At 33.7% G+C, this 25132-nt stretch overlaps 1 protein-coding gene across 2 annotated transcripts in view; it reads right to left on the reverse strand.

The window, feature by feature from the left end:
- The window catches only part of LOC132729933 (deleted in malignant brain tumors 1 protein-like), a 54477-nt gene that overhangs the window by 19986 nt on the left and 9359 nt on the right, over positions 1 to 25132 (reverse strand). Inside the window, exons 2-23 of one of the 2 annotated variants that reach the window (XM_060715770.1) lie at positions 23640 to 23797; positions 19057 to 19222; positions 17067 to 17402; positions 16697 to 16824; positions 14089 to 14278; positions 13397 to 13555; positions 12609 to 12773; positions 10481 to 10795; positions 9652 to 9837; positions 8898 to 9035; positions 8352 to 8505; positions 7848 to 8011; positions 7120 to 7284; positions 6240 to 6404; positions 5704 to 5871; positions 5151 to 5294; positions 4542 to 4727; positions 4072 to 4209; positions 3257 to 3565; positions 2344 to 2526; positions 1803 to 1937; positions 1089 to 1463 (exon numbers count right to left, since the gene is read on the reverse strand). In XM_060715770.1, coding sequence (XP_060571753.1) covers positions 1089 to 1463; positions 1803 to 1937; positions 2344 to 2526; positions 3257 to 3565; positions 4072 to 4209; positions 4542 to 4727; positions 5151 to 5294; positions 5704 to 5871; positions 6240 to 6404; positions 7120 to 7284; positions 7848 to 8011; positions 8352 to 8505; positions 8898 to 9035; positions 9652 to 9837; positions 10481 to 10795; positions 12609 to 12773; positions 13397 to 13555; positions 14089 to 14278; positions 16697 to 16824; positions 17067 to 17402; positions 19057 to 19222; positions 23640 to 23797 — 4227 coding nt within the window. The remainder of the gene's footprint in view (positions 1 to 1088; positions 1464 to 1802; positions 1938 to 2343; positions 2527 to 3256; positions 3566 to 4071; positions 4210 to 4541; positions 4728 to 5150; positions 5295 to 5703; positions 5872 to 6239; positions 6405 to 7119; positions 7285 to 7847; positions 8012 to 8351; positions 8506 to 8897; positions 9036 to 9651; positions 9838 to 10480; positions 10796 to 12608; positions 12774 to 13396; positions 13556 to 14088; positions 14279 to 16696; positions 16825 to 17066; positions 17403 to 19056; positions 19223 to 23639; positions 23798 to 25132) is intronic. The other variant, XM_060715769.1, reaches the window with a different exon arrangement.

A 25132-nucleotide genomic window follows, 5' to 3' on the forward strand; every position in this document is an offset into this window, starting at 1 on the left:
TTGGGTGTCATCTGTAACAAGTTGCCCCATATTTCATCGGAGTGTTGTAACCTTTTCTCCGTCGGTTTTGGACATCAGTTGCGATAACCGTTGTGTTGAATATTGAAGTCTTAAGTCGATGTTAGTACTTTTGATAAATGTTGCACTTTTAATGATCTCTTTGAAGACTTGGTCAAACCGACTCTGCAATAGTCATCTTTTTATTTTTTGTGTCCATTACTCTAAAAGGATTAGTCCTTTTCAGCAATTTTAATTGCTTTAAACATGATCTTCACTTTTTGGTATGTTATAAATTATAAATGATAGAATATCAATGTAGACCTGAAACCAACGGAAACATTTTAAGAAATTAAAACAAATCTGAGCACATGTAAAACCGCACGTGACATTTTGCGACATAAATTATTACATCACAGCAAATCTGAAACTCTGAAAGCACTTTCAAAAATTGTGCCCTTATCAAATGCGATGCTAAAATAGGAAACGGTTACAAGATAAGATTCTTAAATGGCAAATGAGTTATCCCGAAATACATATTTCTTTATTCTATTCTTTGTTTTGTGGATTCAGCCTGAATTTGAAATCTAGTTTTATGGCAACGTTTTATCTAAAGTCAGAAAAAGCTGTTATCTAGTTTTTCTGTATTATGCAAAAAGCAATGTAAGCTCTGAAAGAATGCTTTGTCTGTTGCATGCCCCTGAAACTGAATTATAGTCTTATCAGTCTGTTAAATTAAATGAATTTGAATTGTTGAACAAATATATCATCAAAATTAGTGACGTATATATTATTTCAAATAGATATCTTTCTATATATACCCAGTCATTATAGTATTAACAAAACAGTTGGGCATGCGCAAAAGATTAGTTTAGTTTAGATGTTAAGATAAACAAAACAATTAAGCAATTACAATTAGAGTAAATACAAAATGACCGTGTATTTATCATTGTTATTTTCTTGTTAGAAATAACACCGTCACCATATTTGTAAAGGAAAAGAAAAAAATCTGTTCGCCACCAAAATTCTTTTTTTTCTGATGTCATGCATTTTTCCACTAGGATTCCGTTTCACTTGTTTCATAATCATACCTCGGTTGTAACACTGCACTGCTGCATCTTGCTTGTGTGTCCTACACGTGTAGTAAGTACTTCGCAGAACAAAGTTCAGACCGTCACGACCATTAAATATAGCTTCTTTGGGCTCGATTTTGATCCCACAATTAAAGATGGAAGACTCATTGCCATCACATCGTAAGTACGGTATCATTATTTTCCCCTTTCCTTCTCCAAAATAGCCATTCTGGAGAGAGCGTCCACTTGTATAGCCTAACTGTTTGCAAAGTACATGGGCAGCTTCGTCGTCAAACTTAGCAGTCCCACAAACTGTTCCCCATTCTCCGTCGATTGATATCTCTACTCTTCCAGACATTTTGCTTGTACCATTAGCTAATCTTAGTTTGTATCCTATTGTGCAAGGTTATTTAATTGCATAACATATTTGAAATTCTCAAAGTTTGCAATGGCCAAATACATTGGTTAACACATAATACAAATAATTTGGCAGTATTACGATTACATCATGATCAAAGTATTTCCCAATTATTTCAAAGTAATTTATCGCAGGAAACAAAGAATTTGTTTTTTAATTAAATAAAGAAAAGTCTATAATAATTTCTATTAGTTATTTTTTTAAGCTACAAGTACAACGTTGAAGTTTTGAACATTATTATTCTCTTGTCTTCTTTAATATTAACATTGTTTAACATGTCAATAATCATGCTACTTGGAATATAAATAATTTACCTTCTTTTTGGTAACAATATACAGCAGGGTCCGTATCAGATTTACATCGGTCTACAGAGCCCCATCTTACATTTCCACATTTTCCTAAATAACTTTCCTGTCCAGTACAATTTACATTGGACAACCATGGGATTCCTGAAATTAAAGGTAAAGATAACTTAAATCAAAATGCACGCATATTTCTAATTTGTTTTTGGTTCTACATATACAACTTACATGCATATCACATAAGTGATTAAGGTCAACAGAAAGTCAACCTGTTTTGTTTTGAATATGATTCAGAATGAAGTTGCTTATGTATAATTTCAAATACAAACGTGTTTATACTGAAATGTTTATTAATCTATAACTTAAATCTGGTTGTCGAGGATTTTACAAGAACGGGAGATTCCGGCTAATCAAGTCCAAATTTCGGCGCAATCATAAGATTTAGACCAGCACTCAAAAGGTAACCATATTGTATGTCTTCCATTTTACCTTTGAGACCCCTTTATCATAAATGAAGTTAAGAGAACGGAAGATACATCAAACGATTAATTACCTATATTTTTAGGATTGTTGTATCTAACTTGGAAATATGAGAATCCGCCTTGAAATCCGAGTTCCCTGCATATAACAGTAGCTTCTGCATCGTCAAAATCATCAGCACATATGTAACCCCAAATGTCAAAGTGCCGAATAGAAACAGTACCTCTGTTATGACTATTTAGTCTCAATTCATAGCCTGTAAGAGAAAACGAGTCCACTATATAAAAAACTCATGTATCATAATTCAAGGTTTTCTTTATTGTGTATACATACAAGCGTTTAATTATGTGTCAGTTCGGTAACCTCTTGATAAAGGTTTTGTTAACAATATTGAATTATATTTTGTAATTTCGGAACAAGAAATTAATTTTAGCTATTGAATATCTTTCTGCATTTTTGTAGATGCTCTGTTATGTACTGTGTTGACAACGTAATGAACAGGAAAGTCTATATTAAATATCTGTAAACTACATCATAAAAACAATTGTAAAACTATATGCTAGCCATGTAAAAATATCTTTAACAACATGACTGTATGACAAAGTCTATGGCATTCTATTGTCTCTTCTTTTTGTTTTCTAGGAAATGTCCGTTATGAATTTCTTAAGCATCTTTTTTTCTGTATTCTAAATAAATATTTTACAACATCAGCAAAAAAAGTCTTTAATTTATTTAGTTTTAAAGTGAATTCGTAAGTACTCTTACTTATAGCTTTATGCCATCAGATGATTTAACCAATAAAAACAACAAAGATAAATACATTTATTTTTAATGGTTCGGAAGCATTAAATATTCCTAATTCATGTAATGTATTGCATGTTGTTAAGTATTTTGAACACTTTATTAATGCCATATAAGATAAGCATGGTTATGCAGGCATGGTGCTCTAAATTTATCCTTTAAGAACAATCATAGCTTTGACTTACTGCCACTTCCTGGTGTATCAGAGCATGCCACTGAAGCATATTTCTTACTAGGACATCTGTCTATACCGGAGCTATACTTGCAGTCAAGGACTGATGTCTCGTGGCCATCACATTTGATATCATAGAAACTAATTTCGTAGTCCATTTTACCGAACGCAGAACAGCAAACACTGATGCCATACTTGAAACCTGCAGACTTGCAAACAACCTTGGCAGCAATGTCATCAAAACCATCGGCGCAAACTAATTGGTACTTTTCCTCATTCCATATTTCGACAGCTCCATATGTGACATTAGGTTCAAGTCGCACTACAAAAATATAATTATTTGTTTAAAAACTTGTTATACATACATAGAGGGGGTGCATTATTAGTGCCTTTTACCGTCATACGATCAAATCAATCACAGAGCAGAATAGGCTAAATGTATTTATTTTATCGACGAGAAATATTATAGAAGAAGGAAAAATGTACTAAGAGCACTGGAACAAAATATAGATGCAAAATTCCAAGACTCAATTCGAATGAGGCTGCACATGAGAGGTAGTAGCAAGCGAAATGTCTGTCATACCACCCTTAGACTGACTTAAACAATATTCAATCTGCAGCAATAAAAGTATTGGTATTTTTTTATAATGAGGTAGTTTGTTCTTAATTAGGCATACGTAGTGGCCTTAATAAACATTCAAAGATTGTAGAAATGATAAATGCATTAAATGGAACTACTAATATCGAAAAAGATATTTAAAACTTATCGAATACATGCTTTGATTTTGTAAACTCGTTTTCTACAAAAGAGAGAAAAGTCGTACTAACCTCTGTCTGTACAATATACACTAGCATCATATTTATGATTCCTACACGTGGTGTGGCTGACATTGAATCCAGAATTTGTACACGACCAGATCGACTTCTCATCTCCCTCACATCGTACATAGTATAGCCACGATGGTCCTACAAACATTCAGACATGATGACAAATGTAAATACAATAAGGGAATGTTCGACAATTACTATCTTAAATATTGAAAGCGGACTAAAAGTAACATGTTTCAGAAAGCCTTTGCATAACATGCCACAAGACCAGTATACAATTCTATAAAATATAACTCGGTAAGGTCACTTCAAGATCTTCTGAATACACGCAAATTTGTTAATCTTCGACTAAAATCCCTCATATCGAATGAAGCTGCTTATCAAATATATTGAATAATCAAATCCTCCTAAGTTGTAACATAATTAGTCTTTGCTTTTTAATATCTGTTCTTCAAATTCAAGTCTCTTACCGCTGCCAGACCCGTAGAAAGAATTAGGCTGAGCAACACCATCTAGGTAACCAAGTTGTCGGCACACAACTCTTGCATCCTTGTTAGCCCAGTACGAGTCACAAATTGTCCCCCATTCACCACCGTATGACACTTCGACACGACCCTCCGCTGAGGAATTTCCACCCACAAGTCTTACTTGGAAGCCTACACAATCAAAATCAACAAAAATGTTATATCGCAACTGTTTATTTCAAGTTAAGTTTGGATTGTCATGATTCAGCAGAATAATTCTTTGTATCGTGTCATGACTCCTACCAAAATACATTGTATGAAATACTTTATTGTATATGTCAATAGAGAAACGTAATCAATAAATCAAGTATTGCAGTTATGTTTTGAACATGTTAGTGAATCCAAATATTTTTTATTATGGCAAAAAGCTTATTAATAGCAAGTGGATTATTGAAAGTTTCTTACATCTCTCGTAATCACATGTTCCAAACAAATCTCTAAAACACGAAGAACTATTAGTTAGCCATTGTTTTTAAGCGCTTTATTTCATCTAAAATTGAATTATTCGCATTATACATATATCATTTATTGAATTAAAGAAGTCACGTGACATACCTGGTCCTTCATAACAGTATACCCTCGCTGCCATATGATTGGACAAGCAACCGCTGGTGGGCGTTTCCTGGAACTTGCACTGCTGTATACTGGGTTCCTTGCCCTTACATTCAACATTTGTCATCCAGATAGGGGTACTTGATCCTGTTATAACATGCCGTAAATCATGGTTTATAACGACTATATCATCGGTCATTTTAATGTACATAAGTTAAAAAGGCAGCATAAAGACGCTAAATAGCCCCTTTTTCTGCTGAATTTGATAGTACAATGGTGCTTTTTATTGAGTTTTGGGATAGTCCAGTGTAAAAGTAAATGCTTTATTTGAGATGCATATAGCTAAGAATCGTGTCAGAAGACATGTATGTACATTGTATCATGTTTACTGGGAGTATGTTACTATTTTTATGTAAAAGTTTAACTCACGGACACCTCTTGGTTCACTTTCTTATGATTCATGTAGCAAACAAGATTAATACATGAAGAATATTTTTGTTGTTATCTACAACTATAACATATTATACAGAAATACAGGAATAAAAACCGAACTTACCGGAATAAAGTGGTCCAAAAGATACACCACCGCCGGAATATCCAAGCTGGCGACATAATACATCTGCATCTTTATTATCCCATCCTTCAGCACAAATTGTTCCATTCATACCGTGCTTTTCTATTATAACTGTTGCTGGGAAACTTGTAAACGGCAGAATATGCATATCTAAAATTCATTAATACTGGTGTTAGTTTACCGTTGGATTTGTATTAGATACAATGATAACAATGGCATCTTCAATTATTTGTATTAAATTCAGTAAATCAATATAAATTCTTAATGATTCTTAGATAACATTGATCAATATTTTATTCAATGCATTTGCAATTAACATGAATATCAATAGAGATCTATATTAATACAAATCGTTCAGAATTTACATTGATATTATTATATTTTATACCAAACCATTGAACAATTATATTGATATTACTAAATTTAAATGGGCGTGCATTCTCAAGGGATACCCCTTTTCTCTATTTACTGGTGACATAGACAAGCCTTTGTAGTCGATAGGTTAAAACAACATTTACCTGCATTATCAATGGCTAATTTAGAACAGAGCACGGAGGCGTAGTTAGACGACCTGTCTTTACATTCCCCTGTTTCTTTGTGAGGACAGTTAGCTATCGTCATCTCTTTTCCGGTACAGTTAAACCCCAGAACATAGTCCGAGTAATATCTCCTGCCAAATGCCCCTATATCAAACACATATTGTAAACTTTATTGGGTATAAAGTTACGTCTATTTGTATACAGGTTTGTTTTAAATTATGAAAACTTATTGTTAGTATTTGTTCTAAATTCATAAGTTACTATATCGAAAGAATGATGTTTGTTAAGCTTAAATAAAGCAAGAATACGCATGCGCGAAATCATTAGATAACCTCAATTATTCTGAACATTCGGAACCATATTTAAACGAAAAAGCTTCCTTCAGATATTACCATAAGAAAATGAAAACAATGTGGCTATCCATTTTTTTCTAAATTTAAGAATAGTATATTTCGAAATTTATTGCTTTTCACTCTTTAATGATAATAAGTTACATCTTACAGAAAGCAATTACTTTCAAGAAACATTGTGAAGTTAATAAAACAATTCTGAAGCGGAAAATCAAAATTAATTATTAAAATGGCAGACTGCTTTTTTATGACAGTAAAAATTGCAACATCTTCCAGGCCACCTTTGGCAAGTTTAACTGCCAATTTGGTGCCGTGACCAGGATATTATTGGTGAAAGAAAACGCAATGAAATAACAAGATATGTGTCATTCATTTTTAAGTTGTAAACTTTTTAAGATTTCAGAAATAGAAATCAAAAACAGGCTTATTCAACATAAATATTTTATGATAATTTACATATTGTTAAAACATTTTATGTAAAAACAACAAAATAACATAACAATATATACCAGGTACGAGATCTTTGCTATTAGGAAAGCCAAGTTCTCTGCAGACGACCCGAGCGTCGTCAGCGTCAAAACCATCAGCACACATGGTTACCCAGTCACCATGGCTGTACATTTCAACTTTACCTGCTGTCATGTTCTCATTATTCTGTCCGCCAGTTATACGCACTGTAATAAAAATACAACAAATAAACATAAGGTGACGGCATGGCCGAATTATTAAATCGGACTAAATATCTAAAGAAAAGTGTGGGTTCAAACCCCGTCAGGGGCAAGCCGGGCAAGAAACTTTACACTTATTGTTCAGTACTGGTTGGTTTCATGAACTGATTCGAGTGTGTGTCTATAAGCTTATAATTTCCTATACAATCGAACTAGTATAAATACTTTATTATCTAAAGATTCTAACCAATGATGTCGAGCATCCTATTCAAATTTATCATGGCGGACAATGTAATGAGATTTTATTCATATTTAATAGTAGCCATCGTTAACCATACGGACAACTTGCTTTAGCAGTGTTAGTTATTCCATTGTTGGAGGAAGGCATAATATATTCTATGTCCCAGAAATAACCACTTGTACTTTCACGTGAAATTTGAATGTTAGAAATACACTGGAATCAGCAGAAAGATTATCAAGAACTATAGTTGTAGTAGAAAAGGACCAGCATGTTTTAACATACAAGTATACATGTATAAAAAATCAGAAATCTTATTTTAAAGCAGTACCGTTATTGTAACAGAACACTCCGGCATTTCTGTTGGCTTCGTAACATCTCTCGTCGATATTTTTCTGCCATCCTGGGTTACGACACATGAATATAGAACTTTCCTCACCAAAGCAACTCATTAATGACATCACGACTGTAGCTCCATTAGACAATGGGTAATGGCTTAAAAATACAAAACGAATTAAATTCATCACCATCATCATCATTATGATTCTGTCAAAATATTGCAGATTTTGAAATTTGACAACAATATTTTTCTGTGCATTTAAAATAAAAAGAGACATGATGACTTTTTAAATACGCTTGTTGTAACACATAAGAAATGTCAAAAATACAAGAATAAGGTTGAGTGATAATTTGAGGATTTAGCAATAGTCATGCCAAAGTATACAATGATTATGTAAGAATTTGAAATCCAATTTATTTCGGTAAGTTATATTACAAATTAAATAAAAGTGGACATTATGTCAGACGTATATACAATAGAAGCTGTAAGTGCTACCTCCGGGGTTCGCCATCTTGGAATCCCAACTGTTTGCACGCGACACTAGCATCATAACGCGACCATCCAAAATCACATATTGTCCCTTTAAAGCTGTCAAGAATAATTTCAAGATGCCCTGTATTTGCCGAACCGACCAAACGCAAAGCTGGCTCTGAAATAATAAATTATAAAACGTTTGACAGAATTCTTCCCTAAAGTTGCTTAGAAAAAAATGGACATTTTTATAACACAGACTTGAAGAAATGAATATTTTTAAGGTTAAATAAAGAAACAAAAATCTTCCAGTATGAAATGATATATAAAATCGACATTTTCATCTTATATGGAACAGTATATGGATTATTGTTATTTTTCAAATTTTAAAATAGCAATTTAAAGTGACTGTGGGTTTCTTTAAAAACAAAACCTGTGTACTAAGTTAACTTACAAATGTAAACAGTATTACACAGAATTAGATGTGAGAATTCTAAACTCAGTTTGTAAAGTATTAACATAATGCACTGCCGCAATGTTCTACAGAATATAAAAAACACTTTAATTTACTTTTTACAGAATAACAAAGAACGCCAGCATCTCCAGATGAAAACTTTGCGTCACAAAGACCGCTACTGACTGGACATTCAAACAATGATGACTCGTTACCATGGCAACCAACTTTTCCAAGCGTGTAAGGACCGTAACCTAAGAAAAAAAAATAGTTATACATGAAATTATTTTACTTTTTATTGAGAACTTGTTTTTAATACCTAGATAAAGCTTTTACTGGAAACTTTTCAAAGGGTATAAAAGTATATTTGTCTGTTTATGAATCGGTCATACATTTGCTTGAATAAAGACAAAAATCATATTTGTCCGTTAATTTATTAGTACATATTCTTTTATAATAAATGTGCCTTAAATAACCTCTGCCTGTACACTATTTCAGATACAATTTGATACCTTTAATAACAATAGTTGTGTAGCTTTTAAATTTGAACAAATCTAGCCTCCCTGTCGGTATTCTAACACTAACTTGATAAGACATAAGATTTGAAATTATCCGCTTTAACCAACGACGTGCTACTGACATCCTTAGTGAATATGTATAAAGACGATAAATTACTGCGTTATATTGCTATATAGAATTCCCGAAATGCAAGTCTTTGTCCAGTGTGTTTTCAGAACACCAATTAGGAGTATGGTGTAAATAAAATGATACTTTCTGTCCACAAACTCTTGCAGAAAAATTATTTTAAATTTTAAAGTATATAAGAATGTGTAAGTATAAAAACGACAGTATGTAATAAATCATCTTTACCTGCCGACGTGTACTTATAAGCCACGCCTCCTATATATCCTAACATTTTGCAAACAACTGTAGCATCGTTATCATCCCATGCGTTTGGACAGACACGCCCCCAAATACCGTACTGTTGCACTGTGACACGCCCCGTCTGATTTCCCATCGTTGACCCCTCCCCTCCTTCCAATTTCATCTGTTGTTCTATTAGATATAATACGTCATATTCAAGTATACATTTAGTTAAAATTGAGATATGGTATAGAACTATAGATGCTAAAGAACTACCATAGTATGTAGTAAAATAATTATAATAGATCTAAATATATCAAAATAACTATCATTAGGCTTCCGATGCAAACTGGCTATTAACTTTATATGCTAAAATAAATATCATTAAATATTAGATGTGAAATAATAATGACTATGCTAAAAATGCATAAATAGAAAACTACTATAAACTCCAAATATAAAGATCAATATCATTTAGTTACAAAAGCTACCCTAAATATCATTAAAGACCCATTAAGCTTTTATTTCTCAAAAGCTTTTTACGCATGTATTCGGGGTTCTGTTTCGGTTTCCAAAATGGTACTCATTGCCCATAAATTCTATTCATTCTTTTCCTCTTTTGCACTACACTTAAAGTGATGTAGTATATTTTACAGAGGTAAAGATACCGATTTGTTTACATAATGTTACCTTTATGACACATAACTGTACGTTCAGCGTTTCTTTCTTCAATGATAAGCATCTAACATGGTGTAAATCCATTATTCAAACTTAATAATTCAGTTTCAATAAACCAAGATCCGCTACAACTATTATTGAAAGCATGTAAGCTTACTTGTGCTAAGGGATCCATTAAAACAGGAGACGACAGCATATCCGAGGAAGGAATCTTTTTGACAAGCTCGGAATTTATCATACGAGCAATTAAGAATAGTTTTCTCTGTTCCGTTGCACGAGACATTTGGTCGCACGTATTTCCCATAGAAAGTACCAAACGAACCCATCGCCAGAGCCATGCCGTCTTGAAAACCTAATTGTTTACACACTATCCGGGCCTCCTTGTCTGTAAACCCTTCACCGCAGAGTACTGACCAGTTCTCCTCCATGATCTGTACTACACCGTGAGAGTGATCTCCCCTTGATAGACGAACTATAATACAGAAATAATAAAAGTAATCTCCCCTTAATAGAGAAAATTTATAATAAAAATGATCTCTCCTTGATATATGTACTGCAATACAGAAACAATAAAAATGATCTCCCCTTGAAAGACGTACTGCAAAAAAGAAATGATAAAGGTGATCTCCCATTGATAGACGTACTGCAATACAGAAATAATAAAAGTGATCTCCCCTTGATACGCGTGCTGCAATACAGAAATGATAAAGGTGATCTCCCCTTGAAAGACGTACTGCAATACAGAAATAATAAAAGTGATCTCCCCTTGATACGCGTGCTGCAATACAGAAATGATAAAGGTGATCTCCCCTTGAAAGACGTACTGCAATACAGAAATGATAAAGGTGATCTCCCATTGATAGACGTACTGCAATACAGAAATGATAAAGGTGATCTCCATTTGATAGACGTACTGCGATACAAAAATAATAAAAGCGATCTCCCCTTGATAAGCGTACTGCAATACAGAAACAATAAAATGATCTCCCCTTGATAAGCGTACTGTAATACAGAAATGATAAAGTGATCTCCCCTTGATAGACGTACTGTAATACAGAAATAATAAAAGTGACCTACAGGTCGTTGGCGTACTGCAATACAGGAATGATAAAAGTGATCTCCCCTGGATACACGTACTGACGGACAGAATATGTATCCCATCAGTTGAAAAGTACAATCGCGTTGATTTATCCGGAAAAAAATGTCTCGGTTAATTAACGGACAGATTCTATACACAAAACGAATATAATGCAAAATGTCTATTTGCTATCAATTATAGGTTTAGCGCATGTGCGGTCCGCTGTTTTGGAAAGATTATTCTTTTAAGTTAAGTTAAGTAACTATATTTGTATACTTAACGAACAATCTACCCATTACAAACACTGACATACAAAATGTATATCACTTTATAACAGATTCTTGCAGCTTAACTATATATTCACTGTACTGAATATTAAAGACCAAATATATGTTTAATGAAAGTAGTTATTCAGATGTCATATTGCGTATTAACAATTGCAAATATCTAAAATCGTGACAAATTTAAGTTGAAAAAAACAATGCGAAAGGTAAATATCAAATTCATGCATTATTAACAGCTTTGTGCATGAACAAGTTAAGATATGCAAACAAAATTTTAAAATGATATTAATTACAATTATTATAATATCTTTAAATGTCATAACTAAACAATTTAATGATCATTTATGTTGATGTTAACCTGGTGTAGCAAAACTAGAATGAACTAGTCTCGTTTTTGAATTTAGAATTTTTATCATTTTAATCATAATCGCATAATAATAATAATAATAATAATAATGATAATGATAATGATAATGATAATGATAATGATAATGATAATAATAATAATATAGTAATAAATAATAATAATAATAGTAATAATAATAATAATAATAATAATACAAAAAAATAAATAATCATAATAATAATGACAATGACAATGGCAATGGCAATGGTCACGGCAATGACAATAAAAATGACAATAACAATAACAATAATATGGTGATGATGATGATGATGAAAACACATCCATAATCATCGTCAGCGATCATCATTGTCATTATTCAAAGAATTTCTTACATAACATACGAAATTATAGACAATAAAAGACATTAGGACTATGAAACTAATTAAAAGATGTTAAACATAAACAAATTAAAAAAGAGAAGAAAAAAGCAACAACAATCACAAAAGCAAATCATAGAAAAACATTTCAAACAGACCTGGAGCCAAAAATAATACATTGCAGTACAATACAAGCATACCATTTTTATAGCAGACGACAGAAGCATCATTTTTGTGTTTGTCACATTTGGTTCCGTTATATGACATCCAGCCTTTATTTCTACATCGTGTGATGTTTTTCTCGGAACCATAGCAACCGAGACCGTTCATCATCACAGGACCTGTACCTCCTCCATAATACGAACCTTTGAGGAAACAAAAGTAGCAGTGTTCAATTTTGTTTATTTTATTTAATAAGTTAATCAGTTTTTTTTATAAAGAAACGTAAATAACACGCGGACATTGATAAACGCTTTTTAAAACTTGACCATGCTCAAAAACCCTTCACATTGGCATTCTTTTTTAACACGTTTACTAGTTAAAAGTTAAATGGTATTCATTCCTATTACATTATAATGGTAATCAGATCAAAGATATATTATGCTAAAATCTGACATTAAAAATATTGATTATTGCTACACAGTCTCTTTGTTAATATAAAATTAACATGTTTGAACATCACACAAAGTAGGTATGATATGTTTTGAATTCTGCACACTATAGGTGGTTACAAAATGAATATATAATGTCTTTAAAAAAACAGGCAGTTTCATTAAGAACTTTACAACTTCACTTGACCTGTTATAGGGAACTCAGCTTCCAATACATTGATTATTCATTCTTTTATTCAAATTAGACATATTTAACTCAAGGTTGAACATAGTATTTCTTTAAATTCTGAGAATGAAGCTTCAAAACTTAAATCTTGACATATACTATGTTAAAACATATTTATAAAAGAAGCGTAAAATATCAAATCACAATTTACCAGTAACTGGGTCACCGTCAGCATATCCGAGCTGTTTACAAATAACCCGCGCATCACTCGTTGACCATGCTGTATCACATATAGTACCCGTATGGTCATCGTGCGTTAATTCTACACGACCGTAATATTCTCCACCACCTTTCAGGGCCACACTTATACCTGGAATATTTACAAATTGCAAAATATAAACAAAATTAATATGTCAATAAAAAACCTTTTATCTTTAATCAGTGGACCGCGAAATTTGTTACTGCAACATACATAAATGAGTTATTTAACTTGCAATTTTAAACATTGACCAGTTTCATTGTATCAGGGTGAGAGAACTGTTGCCGGGAATCAAACCTAAGACTTTCTTATGTAGAGACAGTGCCACCAAACGGCCTACACATTTTCCCCCAGATGATCAGATCTGAACTGTGCCACTTTAGTTAAAAAAAAATTGACCGCCACTCCAAGTTTATCAAGTGATACTGACTACGGTGTTGCTTCTTATGCAAACACTGCATATTAAATATGAACAACATTTTAAAAAATGAATACACTAATACTTTTATTTCATAATTGAATAAAATAGCAAATATTCATTTTAGTATTAATAATTTTCCTATTTTAATTCCATATAGACGATACAGATATAGAATGTAAAACAAAGACAGAAAAAAATAATACGCTAATTTGGAAGCACAAACCTTTCTGATAACACAGAGCATACGCTGGTTTACATGACCTCACTGGTTGACCCCACGGGCCCTTGGCGCACTGTTCCAGGGATTTTTCCGTCCCCGTGCAGTTCATATCAATAATCCAGCTTGGCATAAATGTTTCATTCACAGTCCCATAAGCTGCTCCTCCTTTGAAACCAAGTTGACGGCAAACAATCTATAATTATAATATTATAATATATTAAATCAAATCATAACGTTTTCAAGAACGCTTGTAAGTACGTGCGAAACCCTACAGCAGTCTTAGAAAAACGTAACTACGTGGTAAAACAAATTTAGATCAATTCTTTACAGTGTATATTTGAAATTGGCAATAACGAAAAACGGTCAACTAGTACAAGAGTATTTGCATTTGGGATTTAATTATTCGATGGGATTCCAATCCCAACATGATTATCAAATGTTTTGTCAGGACAATATCTTACTTTGCCAAATGACAATGTCTACCCATTTTGCAGCAATAGATTTGTTACAATAAACATATATATGCAAGCTCTACTGTATAAAAAGTCTGAAGTTTATATGAACCACTGTCAAGTCCTCGATATGTGAAATTCTAGAACAATTACGCTGTGTGAGGACATAGATATAGCCCAAGTACGATATGACCCAAATATGACATAGCTTAATATGACATAGCCAAAGTATGACATATCTCTAGTATGACAAAGCCGAGTACGACATAGCCCAGTATGACATAGCCCAGTATGACAAAGCCGAGTACGACATAGCCGAGTATGACATAGCCCAGTATGACAAAGCCGAGTATGACATAGCCCAGTATGACAAAGCCGAGTATGACAAAGCCGAGTATGACATAGCCCAGTATGACATAGCCCAGTATGACATAGCCCAGTATGACATAGCCCAGTATGACAAAGCCGAGTATGACATAGCCCAGTATGACATAGCCCAGTATGACAAAGCCGAGTATGACAAAGCCGAGTATGACATAGCCCAGTATGACATAGCCCAGTATGACATAGCCCAGTATGACATAGCCGAGTATGACATAGCCGAGTATGACATAGCCGAGTATGACATAGCCCAGTATGACAAAGCCGAGTATGACAAAGCCGAGTATGACATAGCCCAGTATGACAAAGCCGAGTATGACATAGCCCAGTATGACATAGCCCAGTATGACAAAGCCGAGTATGACATAGCCCAGTATGATATAGCCCAGTATGACAGAGCCGAGTATGACAAAGCCGAGTATGACAAAGCCCAGTATGACATAGCCCAGTATGACATAGCCCAGTATGACATAGCCCAGTATGACAAAGCCGAGTATGACAAAGCCGAGTATGACATAGCCCAGTATGACATAGCCCCAGTATGACATAGCCCAGTATGACCAAGCTCAGTATGACAAAAGCCGAGTACGACATAGCCCAGTATGACATAGCCCAGTATGACACATAGCCCAGTATGACAAAGCCGAGTATGACAAAGCCGAGTATGACATAGCCCAGTATGACATAGCCGAGTATGACATAGCCCAGTATGACAAAGCCGAGTATGACATAGCCCAGTATGACATAGCCCAGTATGACATAGCCGAGTATGACATAGCCCAGTATGACATAGCCCAGTATGACAAAGCCGAGTACGACATAGCCCAGTATGACATAGCCCAGTATGACATAGCCCAGTATGACAAAGCCGAGTATGACAAAGCCGAGTATGACATAGCCCAGTATGACATAGCCCAGTATGACAAAGCCGAGTATGACCAAGCCCAGTATGACAAAGCCGAGTACGACATAGCCCAGTATGACATAGCCCAGTATGACAAAGCCGAGTATGACATAGCCCAGTATGATATAGCCGAGTATGACATAGCCCAGTATGACATAGCCCAGTATGACATAGCCGAGTATGACAAAGCCGGAGTATGACATAGCCCAGTATGATATAGCCCAGTATGACATAGCCCAGTATGACAAAGCCCAGTATGACAAAGCCGAGTATGACATAGCCCAGTATGACAAAAGCCGAGTATGACATAGCCCAGTATGACAAAGCCGAGTATGACATAGCCCAGTATGACATAGCCGAGTATGACATAGCCCAGTATGACAAAGCCGAGTATGACATAGCCCAGTATGATATAGCCCAGTATGACAAAGCCGAGTATGACATAGCCCAGTATGACATAGCCCAGTATGACATAGCCGAGTATGACATAGCCGAGTATGACATAGCCCAGTATGACATAGCCGAGTATGACATAGCCCAGTATGACATAGCCGAGTATGACATAGCCCAGTATGACATAGCCCAGTATGATATAGCCGAGTATGACATAGCCCAGTATGACATAGCCGAGTATGACATAGCCCAGTATGACAAAGCCGAGTATGACATAGCCCAGTATGACAAAGCCGAGTATGACATAGCCCAGTATGATATAGCCCAGTATGACATAGCCCAGTATGACCTAAAACCTGTAAGGCTTGGACACAAGATACCTGGGTACAAAGGCAGACACCTTTACTGCCAGGCAACTATTTACTCTAAAATTATCGTATTCATTATGTGTATAGATTAAGATGATGTAAGTGATACATACCCCAGCAGCTCTGTCGTTCCAGTTATTACCCATAGAGCAAACTTGTCCCCATATTCCTTTATGTCTCACGTTAACCTCACCCCAATAATTCTTCAAACTGGAATCGTTTCCAAGTCTCACAGCAAAGGCTGACAAAAAATAATATATAGAAGTTATAGTTTTTCTGGCTACAGCATAAAACTATATAAATGTACATTGTACATAAGTACATGAAGGGCAGCAAATAGTGTAATATAATAAAAAACAACGAGAAACTAAAATAAAATGAAATAGGTTAATCAAGAAAAGTATTATTTTGTATAATGTGTACATGCTGACAGCGTTGGCTATTTTGACTCAAGCAATTATTCTAAGAATGTTGTTTACTCACACATATCCACTTCGCTTACAGATGTGTTATAACAAATGGCAGATGCCCTGTGCTCAGATGCGCATTTAGTTCTCAAATCCTGTTTCGTACATTTCAGTAAACTTTTTTCAGGGCCCTCGCAATTAAAACTTGTAAAGGCTTTATTGGGGCTTGAATCAGATTGGTCAACCCCGAGAGTAGAGCAACACAGAGCTAGTCCATCAACCATGCCCATCTCCCGGCATAAAACCTTAGCATCTACATTGTCCCAGTCCTGGTCGCAGACTTCTACCCATCCCTCGTTCAGGCGGATTTCAACGGTTCCTACATTTGTCATTCCTCTGGATTTCAATCGTACTGAAACAAAAAAGAAAAAACAAATTACATGTACAAGAATAGAAATAACATACAAACACACAACATAATATAACACAAATAAATACCAAAAGCGTGAACTAGTCATCGCTATTAAGGTAATCAATAAAACATTTTACAAAGAAAAGTCAAAATTTGTCAGTAAAAAGGGGCATAACTCTAATATATTGCTTTCAGAATAAGGCTCATTTTTTAATTGCCCCTGTCGTGATCATTAGGTGTTCCAAGTTCCACTTTGTTATCTTTCATAGTTTTGAAATAATTCAACTTTACTTTCGAAATCATCCTGCTTTATGGCAATTTTGACAAAAAAAATCTAAGTTAGAAAAGAGTCATAAATCCTACAATAAAGTTTAAAGAGCAATGCCCTTTCTCTTACAACTGACTTTTGTCATGATTAGCAAGCATTCAAGGTTTCATATCGATACCTTTAAAATTGAGTAAGTAATGGGCTACATTGAGGTTGTTTTGCACGACTACAACGACAACGATTCTTTCTTCAAGCAGACGTCGAGTTTTAAACAATATGAGTCGCGTCACGACAAAACCAACATAATGCGTTTGCGACCAGCATGGATCCAGACCAGCCTGCGCATCCGCGCAGTCTGATCAGGATCCATGCTGTTCGCTATCAGCTTCTCTACTTGTTATAGGGTTTGTAAGCGAACAGCATGGATCCTGATCAGACTGCGCGGATGCGCAGGCTGGTCTGTATCCATGCTGGTCGCAAACGCATTATGTTGGTTTTTGTCATGGCGCGGCTCATTTAAGTCTTATTCTAAGATTGTTTTCAGGTTTACTGAACGCTAAACACAACACATATTAAACATATATCGTGTTATGAAGAAGTTGGCCGCACGGAAACTAATCTAAGATATAGAAAAAAAACCTTGGTGAAACGCAGTTGTCCGTTTGTTTTATTTTTACATACCACACATGGCTGATTGACCATTTAGCTACCGTCTAAAAACATTGGACATTAATTGTTAAAGTAATCACTAATGTCAAGTTATATGTTTGGGACGGTTTTTGGTCAACTAATATAACCTTGCTTTTGTAGATGATAGACAGTTTCGTCTACACTGGAACACTTATATAAGATGAGTCATACTCTTGTTGACGTGTGACAATTAGTTATACTCTACACGCTTTTTTGATGTGTTTGTTTTGTATAAATACTCTTAGTCTACACAACCATGTGTATGTATTAACTGGACGGTAATATTAAATGAAAAACATTCTTTAATACTAAGCTGTTGTTGAAAAAATAAATACTGAATAAATGTATGCTGTAGAATAGTATATAATAATATATAATAATGATGCTCAGATATAATATTAAACTTACCGTCATAATTAGAATACTAGTATGCACTGACAATAGCAGCAAATTTAAGTAGAGCCACCTGAGTAGAACCATCGATATTAAGTAAGCTAGCACATGAAAGACTCCAAATCCTTCGAAACACAGCAGTGAGGGGCAAGTAGTTTTGAAGTCAAAGAACTATTCCGTATTTTAATTTACTTTGTAACGTAAACTGATCATTCTATTCGTCTATGGACTATTTCAAATATCAGCCAGGCTTATATATAAAAAATATTATATACGCGAAAGGTTTATAAAAAATATACCAACCTGAGCTATTATAACACGCAACGCCCGCATCTTCATAATGGCGGCAATTATTATTACCCCATCCATTATGTTGGCATTCACCGAGGTTGGACTCGGTACCCGTGCACTGCACGTTATCAAGGAAAATGTCACCCTGGCCCTCGCCAAAAGCTGCTCCAGAGAAAGCCTGCAAATGAGTGATAGATATTGTTACATTTATGTTATAAATGGACTCAAAAATGTCTTAAAAACCTTAAAAATAAAGCAAACAACAATAAAAAACAACAAATTCAACAAAAAAGAGAGACAAAAACAACACCAGTAGCAGAAACAACATATTTTGCACTATGAAGCAATTGGGGCCTTTGAAATCTTCCAGTGAAGACAATTCATTTTCAATTTTTACACATTAGTATAATTTTAATAGAATAAGTTATAGAAATAGCCAACACCCTTCGTATGACGTATAATACTCTATTCTTGCTTGCAATTCAGTACCTGAGACCAGGTTTGATATGAAAATATGTGCCACATACGAGAGTCTGATCTAACCGTAAGTACATTATTTGTGTAGTAAGGACAATACTGGTTTAGTAAGGACAACATTTATGTCGTAAGGACAATACTGGTGTAGTAAGGACAACATTTATGTCGTAAGGACAATACTGGTGTAGTAAGGACAACATTCAAGTCGTAAGGACAATACTGGTGTAGTAAGGACAACATTTATGTCGTAAGGACAATACTGGTGTAGTTAGGAAAATATTTGTGTCGTAAGGAAAATATTTTGTGTAGTAAGGACAATATGTGTGTCGTAGGGAATTCTTAAAAATGCCGACAGGACATTAAAAGGTAAATACATGTATGTCCACCATGTAAGCTTGAATTAAAAAATGTTGGTATCTTAATACCCAGAACACCACGTGATTTTTTGAATAAATCATTCACAACTTAAAGTTCTGGAATTTTAGCACACCATGTTCGATTTTTTATTACGTCTCTAACAAAATATAAGAGTTCGCATTCAATGGGAAAATGCCTACGTATGAAGGATCTTAAAAATGTAGTTTAAATAAACTTGTCCTTGGTGAAAAAAATCCAACTAAATGCAAAAAGAGTTTGTTTAACAATGATCTAGGAGACGAAAATCAAATTTGTAAACATCTGACAAAACCACAGGTAACAAATCAAAATGATGACGTCAAAGCTGACATTACCTGTGATTATTTGGCTTTATTTCACAGAAAAAATGACAAAAATGATGAATTCATCGTATTTGAAAATTTGCAAGCAAAAAGAGGTTTCTAAGTTTCCTTGTTACATATATTAATAATATTGTAGAGTTCAAATGCTAGCACGTGTCATGGCTCGTTTCGAAACAACACTTATATAAAAAGGATATATTTAAGTTAACGACCATTTAGCCTCGGAAATGCAAATATCTTTTATTTTTCAAAAAGCTTTATATGATAGGTGTTCTGTTTCATTTACCAGAGCTGCGCAGTTTTGCGTTTTGGAGTATAAGTACAGAATTAATATTTTGGTATTTTTGAAAGTCAAAATACTTCTTTGTTTATGCTTTGTTTTATTTATCACAAATTACTCTACATTTTGTTTCTACATTTTATAGGTACTAAACATATTACATGTTCTTAATTTGTTGTCAAAACCTGTCATTGTTACACAAACAAAAACATCGAGAACAGCTATCTAAACAACAACAACGATGTTGGCAACAACATCAATGGTGATGACAATTATAAAATATAGGAAAAAAGCAACAGCAATAGATGCATGGATGTAATATATTTATATAAAACATCATCGTCGTTATCATCATCATCATCACCACCATTATCATCACCACCACCATTATCATCATCAATAACAACAACAACAACATCATCATCAACGTAATGATCATCACCATCAACAGCAACAACAATAGCAACAACAACAACAGCATCATCATCATCATCAACAACAACAACATAATGATTCATAATCATAATCATCAACATAATGATGATGATGATGATCAGCACGGCAACAGCAGTACAACAACAGCAACATAACTACCACCACCATCATTACCATGATCATCATCAACAACAACGACAACAACAACAACAACAACAACAATAATAACAGCAATAACAACAACAAAAACTACAACAACTACAAGAACAACAACAACAACAAAGTAACAGCAATGTCAGCAAAAAATAACAATAACCTTACTGCGTCTGAAAGAAAAAAACTGTACAATGCATATGTTCATTTTATTTAATTCACAAAATTCTATTGCGTCTTATCATTTGAAACAAATTCATGAAAAGTAATGAGTAATTTTTTTTGCAATTCTTTACATCATGTCAGGACAATGACAAGAAATACAATTTGAAATCCCGTCATGTCTTTCTGACATCTACTAAAACATTAAAATTATTTTCAATTCACACAAACACATTGTGTGCAAATTGCATTAGAACTTCGCACAAATATTTGATAACCTTTGCTTTAATATCTTTAATTATTAATTATGACAAAATAGTGTCATATTTGTATTTGTCTAGCCAGTTCGGTTTGGCTTTTATATGCTTTAAAGAAGATATTAAGTATGGCACAATAAATTGGCGAAGTTTTAAGTTTCAGTAAACAAGATTTTACAGCTTTGTTGCATTTTAAATGACAGTCGAAGCTGTAAAAATGCTGTTAATTTATCAAGCACATATCAACACTGTTATCCAACAAATAATGAGTGGCAATCATGAAAACATATGAATAACTTGGTGCTATTTCGAATGGACCTCTTGTGCTTTCAGCCACCATTTCAAAAAATATATTCATACAAGTATATTTATCGTAAGTAACATATGTACACGTGTATGAATCTTTTCATCTGGTCACAGGAAAATACATAGATAAAACAAACTGATATTACAAATGATGGTTTTGATAATTCGTTCTTATATTAGAATAGGTTATATAGAACAGGAAAATACTTTTACCTGAATGAAAATCAAATATATTCCAAATAGATTCATATTAGAATATGTTAACATAAAATTTGATCATTATTTATGTCACATGGTGGCAATTCTCGTAAATGACATACTTACTTTATTTCAGTGTCACGTGATCACGAGGAAACTCGACATTAGGTTTTTGAAAGTTTATATTCGCCACGATATATTTATAGAGATACTACAAAGGCAACTTAACATTGTACTTATGTTGATCTTGCACGATCAGACAGTTAATACAGCTTCCATAATAAATCTTCCAGTATGGAAAGCGATCATTGTCAAATTATCTTGTCTTGTACAGATAAACTATGAATCCGTGTTGATGTGCAAATGTTGCCATGGTCAACAGTTTATTCACATTTGTATGAGTTTTTTTTCTATGTGAAATGTTTACTTTGCTTTTAAATTTTTTATTTGATATTGATTTATATTGACAAGTGCACTTTCGAATATTAGGTAAAACCTATATCCATCATATATATGATGTGTTTCCGAGGACCAAAGGTATCGCAACAATCCGAAGTTTCTATTTTTCCCTTCAAAAGGATCGGACTATCTTTTTTTTGATATCAAATAAATGGCATGAGAGATTTTTTCATATAAAACATATAGAATAAATTATAGTAAAAAATATTGACATTTTATGGAATAGCAAAAGAGACAAAAGCGGCGTTCCATAGTCTATAATTGTCAATGAACGTAAAAAGTTATATGGAGGACAATATATGGCTTGGGGCAATGTGTATGTCTTATCGTAAACAACGTGTTTAGTAGGTTTTCATTAGACCTGACTCAATAAGCAGGTTGTGTAACACTTCTTCATGGTACAAAACTTGTGAAATGCAGCATTCAATTTCGTGAGATGTATCACTAGAAAATGGAGATACGAAAACAACTTAAAATTAAGTACATCCTAATGAAGAGTAAGTCTAGTTCCCTCAGAAAATAAAATTCAGTTAACCATTATGTAAGGTACAAAACAAAAGATGTAGTCTAGAATTTAAATGGCCGTTATCATTTGCCAGTGAATTATTCATTGTTTCTGAAGGCAAAAAAAAACCCACAGCTGAATTATATCAATAAATTATTATAGAATCAATAATATTCCGTTGCAGTTCTTAGACGTACATGGACAGTACAACCAACTCCAATTTTATGGTGGGCATTGGCAGAAACTGTCAATACATGGGTGTTCGCCGATACGTTTTAATTTTTTTATTGTAGCTCTTTTACTTTTCCCGTTTTGCCAGCACAAGTGTTTTCTATGCGGCGATATGTTGACGAAAATATGCGGTTACATAGTCTCACAAATTTTTGCAAATATATCGGGAAAAGTGCAAAAGTTACATAATAAAAATATGTACCATCGTAATTAGCAAATATTTAGCTGGAACATTGTATACATTTAATTAAGATATAACCCAAAACCAGCAAAATTAATGATTTTTTAGTCATGAGCTCTGCCATTAACGTTGACCGAATGTTACGGTAAACAAATGTCACGGTGTCACCCACCTCACAGCAGAAGCAAGAACTACAAGTCTACAGTTACACAAACCTAGATAAATGACTTACGGTTCCCCACTGGAAGTTAAGTTGTCGGCATACAACTTGAGCCTCCCTGTCCGACCACAGGTCATCACACACCGTACCCCAATGTGTTCCGTTCCTGGAGACTTCTACCCGACCCGTCGTCCGTCCATCTACACCTCCTCTTAAGCGTGCAATACTTGCTGGTAAATAAAAGAGTATGATTTATATAATGATATTTCTTTTTTATCTACAGAGGTCGTAAAACAGGCCACATCAAGATTTATCGTACCGGTATTTTTTTATTAAACTTTTAGAAATTGTTTTATCAGAAAAATTGTTCTCAATATTTATTATAATTAAAGTATTAAAAAGACTTATTATAATAAAAGTATTACAGCTATTCACAGAAATTGCAAAAAAATATGTCATTATACAGGAAGCGACGACATTTTATTATCATAACATTTTTTTTATATCATTTTTAGTTACAGGTCAAACTGTCGCGCACCTTTTTAGTAGGGAGTTTATAAAATTAATTTGATTCAATGGTTAGCAACCATTTATGACTTATGTCCACGCAAGATAAAAAACTGTAAAAGCAATAAATAATTCTAAAAAAACAAAAACAACAAAACCCCCCAAAAAACAACAACTCTGTGTTTAAACTATTTATCATACATTTAAGGAGTATATACCAAAATATATCCATCATCCAATGTTATTTTATATGGTGGCAAAGAAGGGACATCGGCATTGTCTATACATCACGTGCGCACGTGATGAATAGCGATTCTTTTATGTTTTGTACAACAATAAGTACGTGTAATTGAACACTCATTAAATTTGTCCTTATTTCAATAAAATAGACTGCAATGTAGGCTGCGTAAATAGGCGTTCGTCATTTCTAATTCCCTCCCAAGTGATTACATAACTACACATATGGACTTCATATCAAGCAATGCTACTAAATTGTGCGCAAACATATAAAGAAAGAAAAAAACATGTTCTATCTGTTCAGCTTACGTATTGTGGTAAACTCGGGGCGTTTTAAGACATATAAAACTACAGCATGATCATATCATATCTAAACGCAATAAAACCAATATTGTACGTCTTAAAGGCCCATTATGCCTCAGAATTGCTTTATCTTTATTTCTCAAACAGCTTTTTTTATTTTTGGTTTACTTAAAAAGTTTCCAAAAAAGTAATCATTGGCCAAGTACCTGATACATTTTTTCATCTGCTGCTTTTTTTGCAGTTTGTATAGTTATAGTGATTTTGTATTTTGTATGGAAGTCTAAATATTACTTTGTTTACATTTGGCTACTTTTATGACACATCATTTTATATTTATCGCTATATTCTTCCGACTACAAGCAATTAACTTGCTCTAAAATAATTATTTAAACGTTAAACAATTCACGTTTGCCCATTCTAAAGAAGTAAAAAATAATTCATTTCTGAGGCATAATGTGCCTTTAAAAACAAATTTCAAGCAGCCAAATGCATTTGCCATGTCAACAAATCCATTTTTG

The sequence above is a fragment of the Ruditapes philippinarum genome, unplaced genomic scaffold, assembly GCF_026571515.1.
Source record: "Ruditapes philippinarum isolate M1 unplaced genomic scaffold, ASM2657151v2 ctg522_1_1_1_1, whole genome shotgun sequence".
In the NCBI taxonomy this organism is placed as follows: domain Eukaryota; kingdom Metazoa; phylum Mollusca; class Bivalvia; order Venerida; family Veneridae; genus Ruditapes; species Ruditapes philippinarum.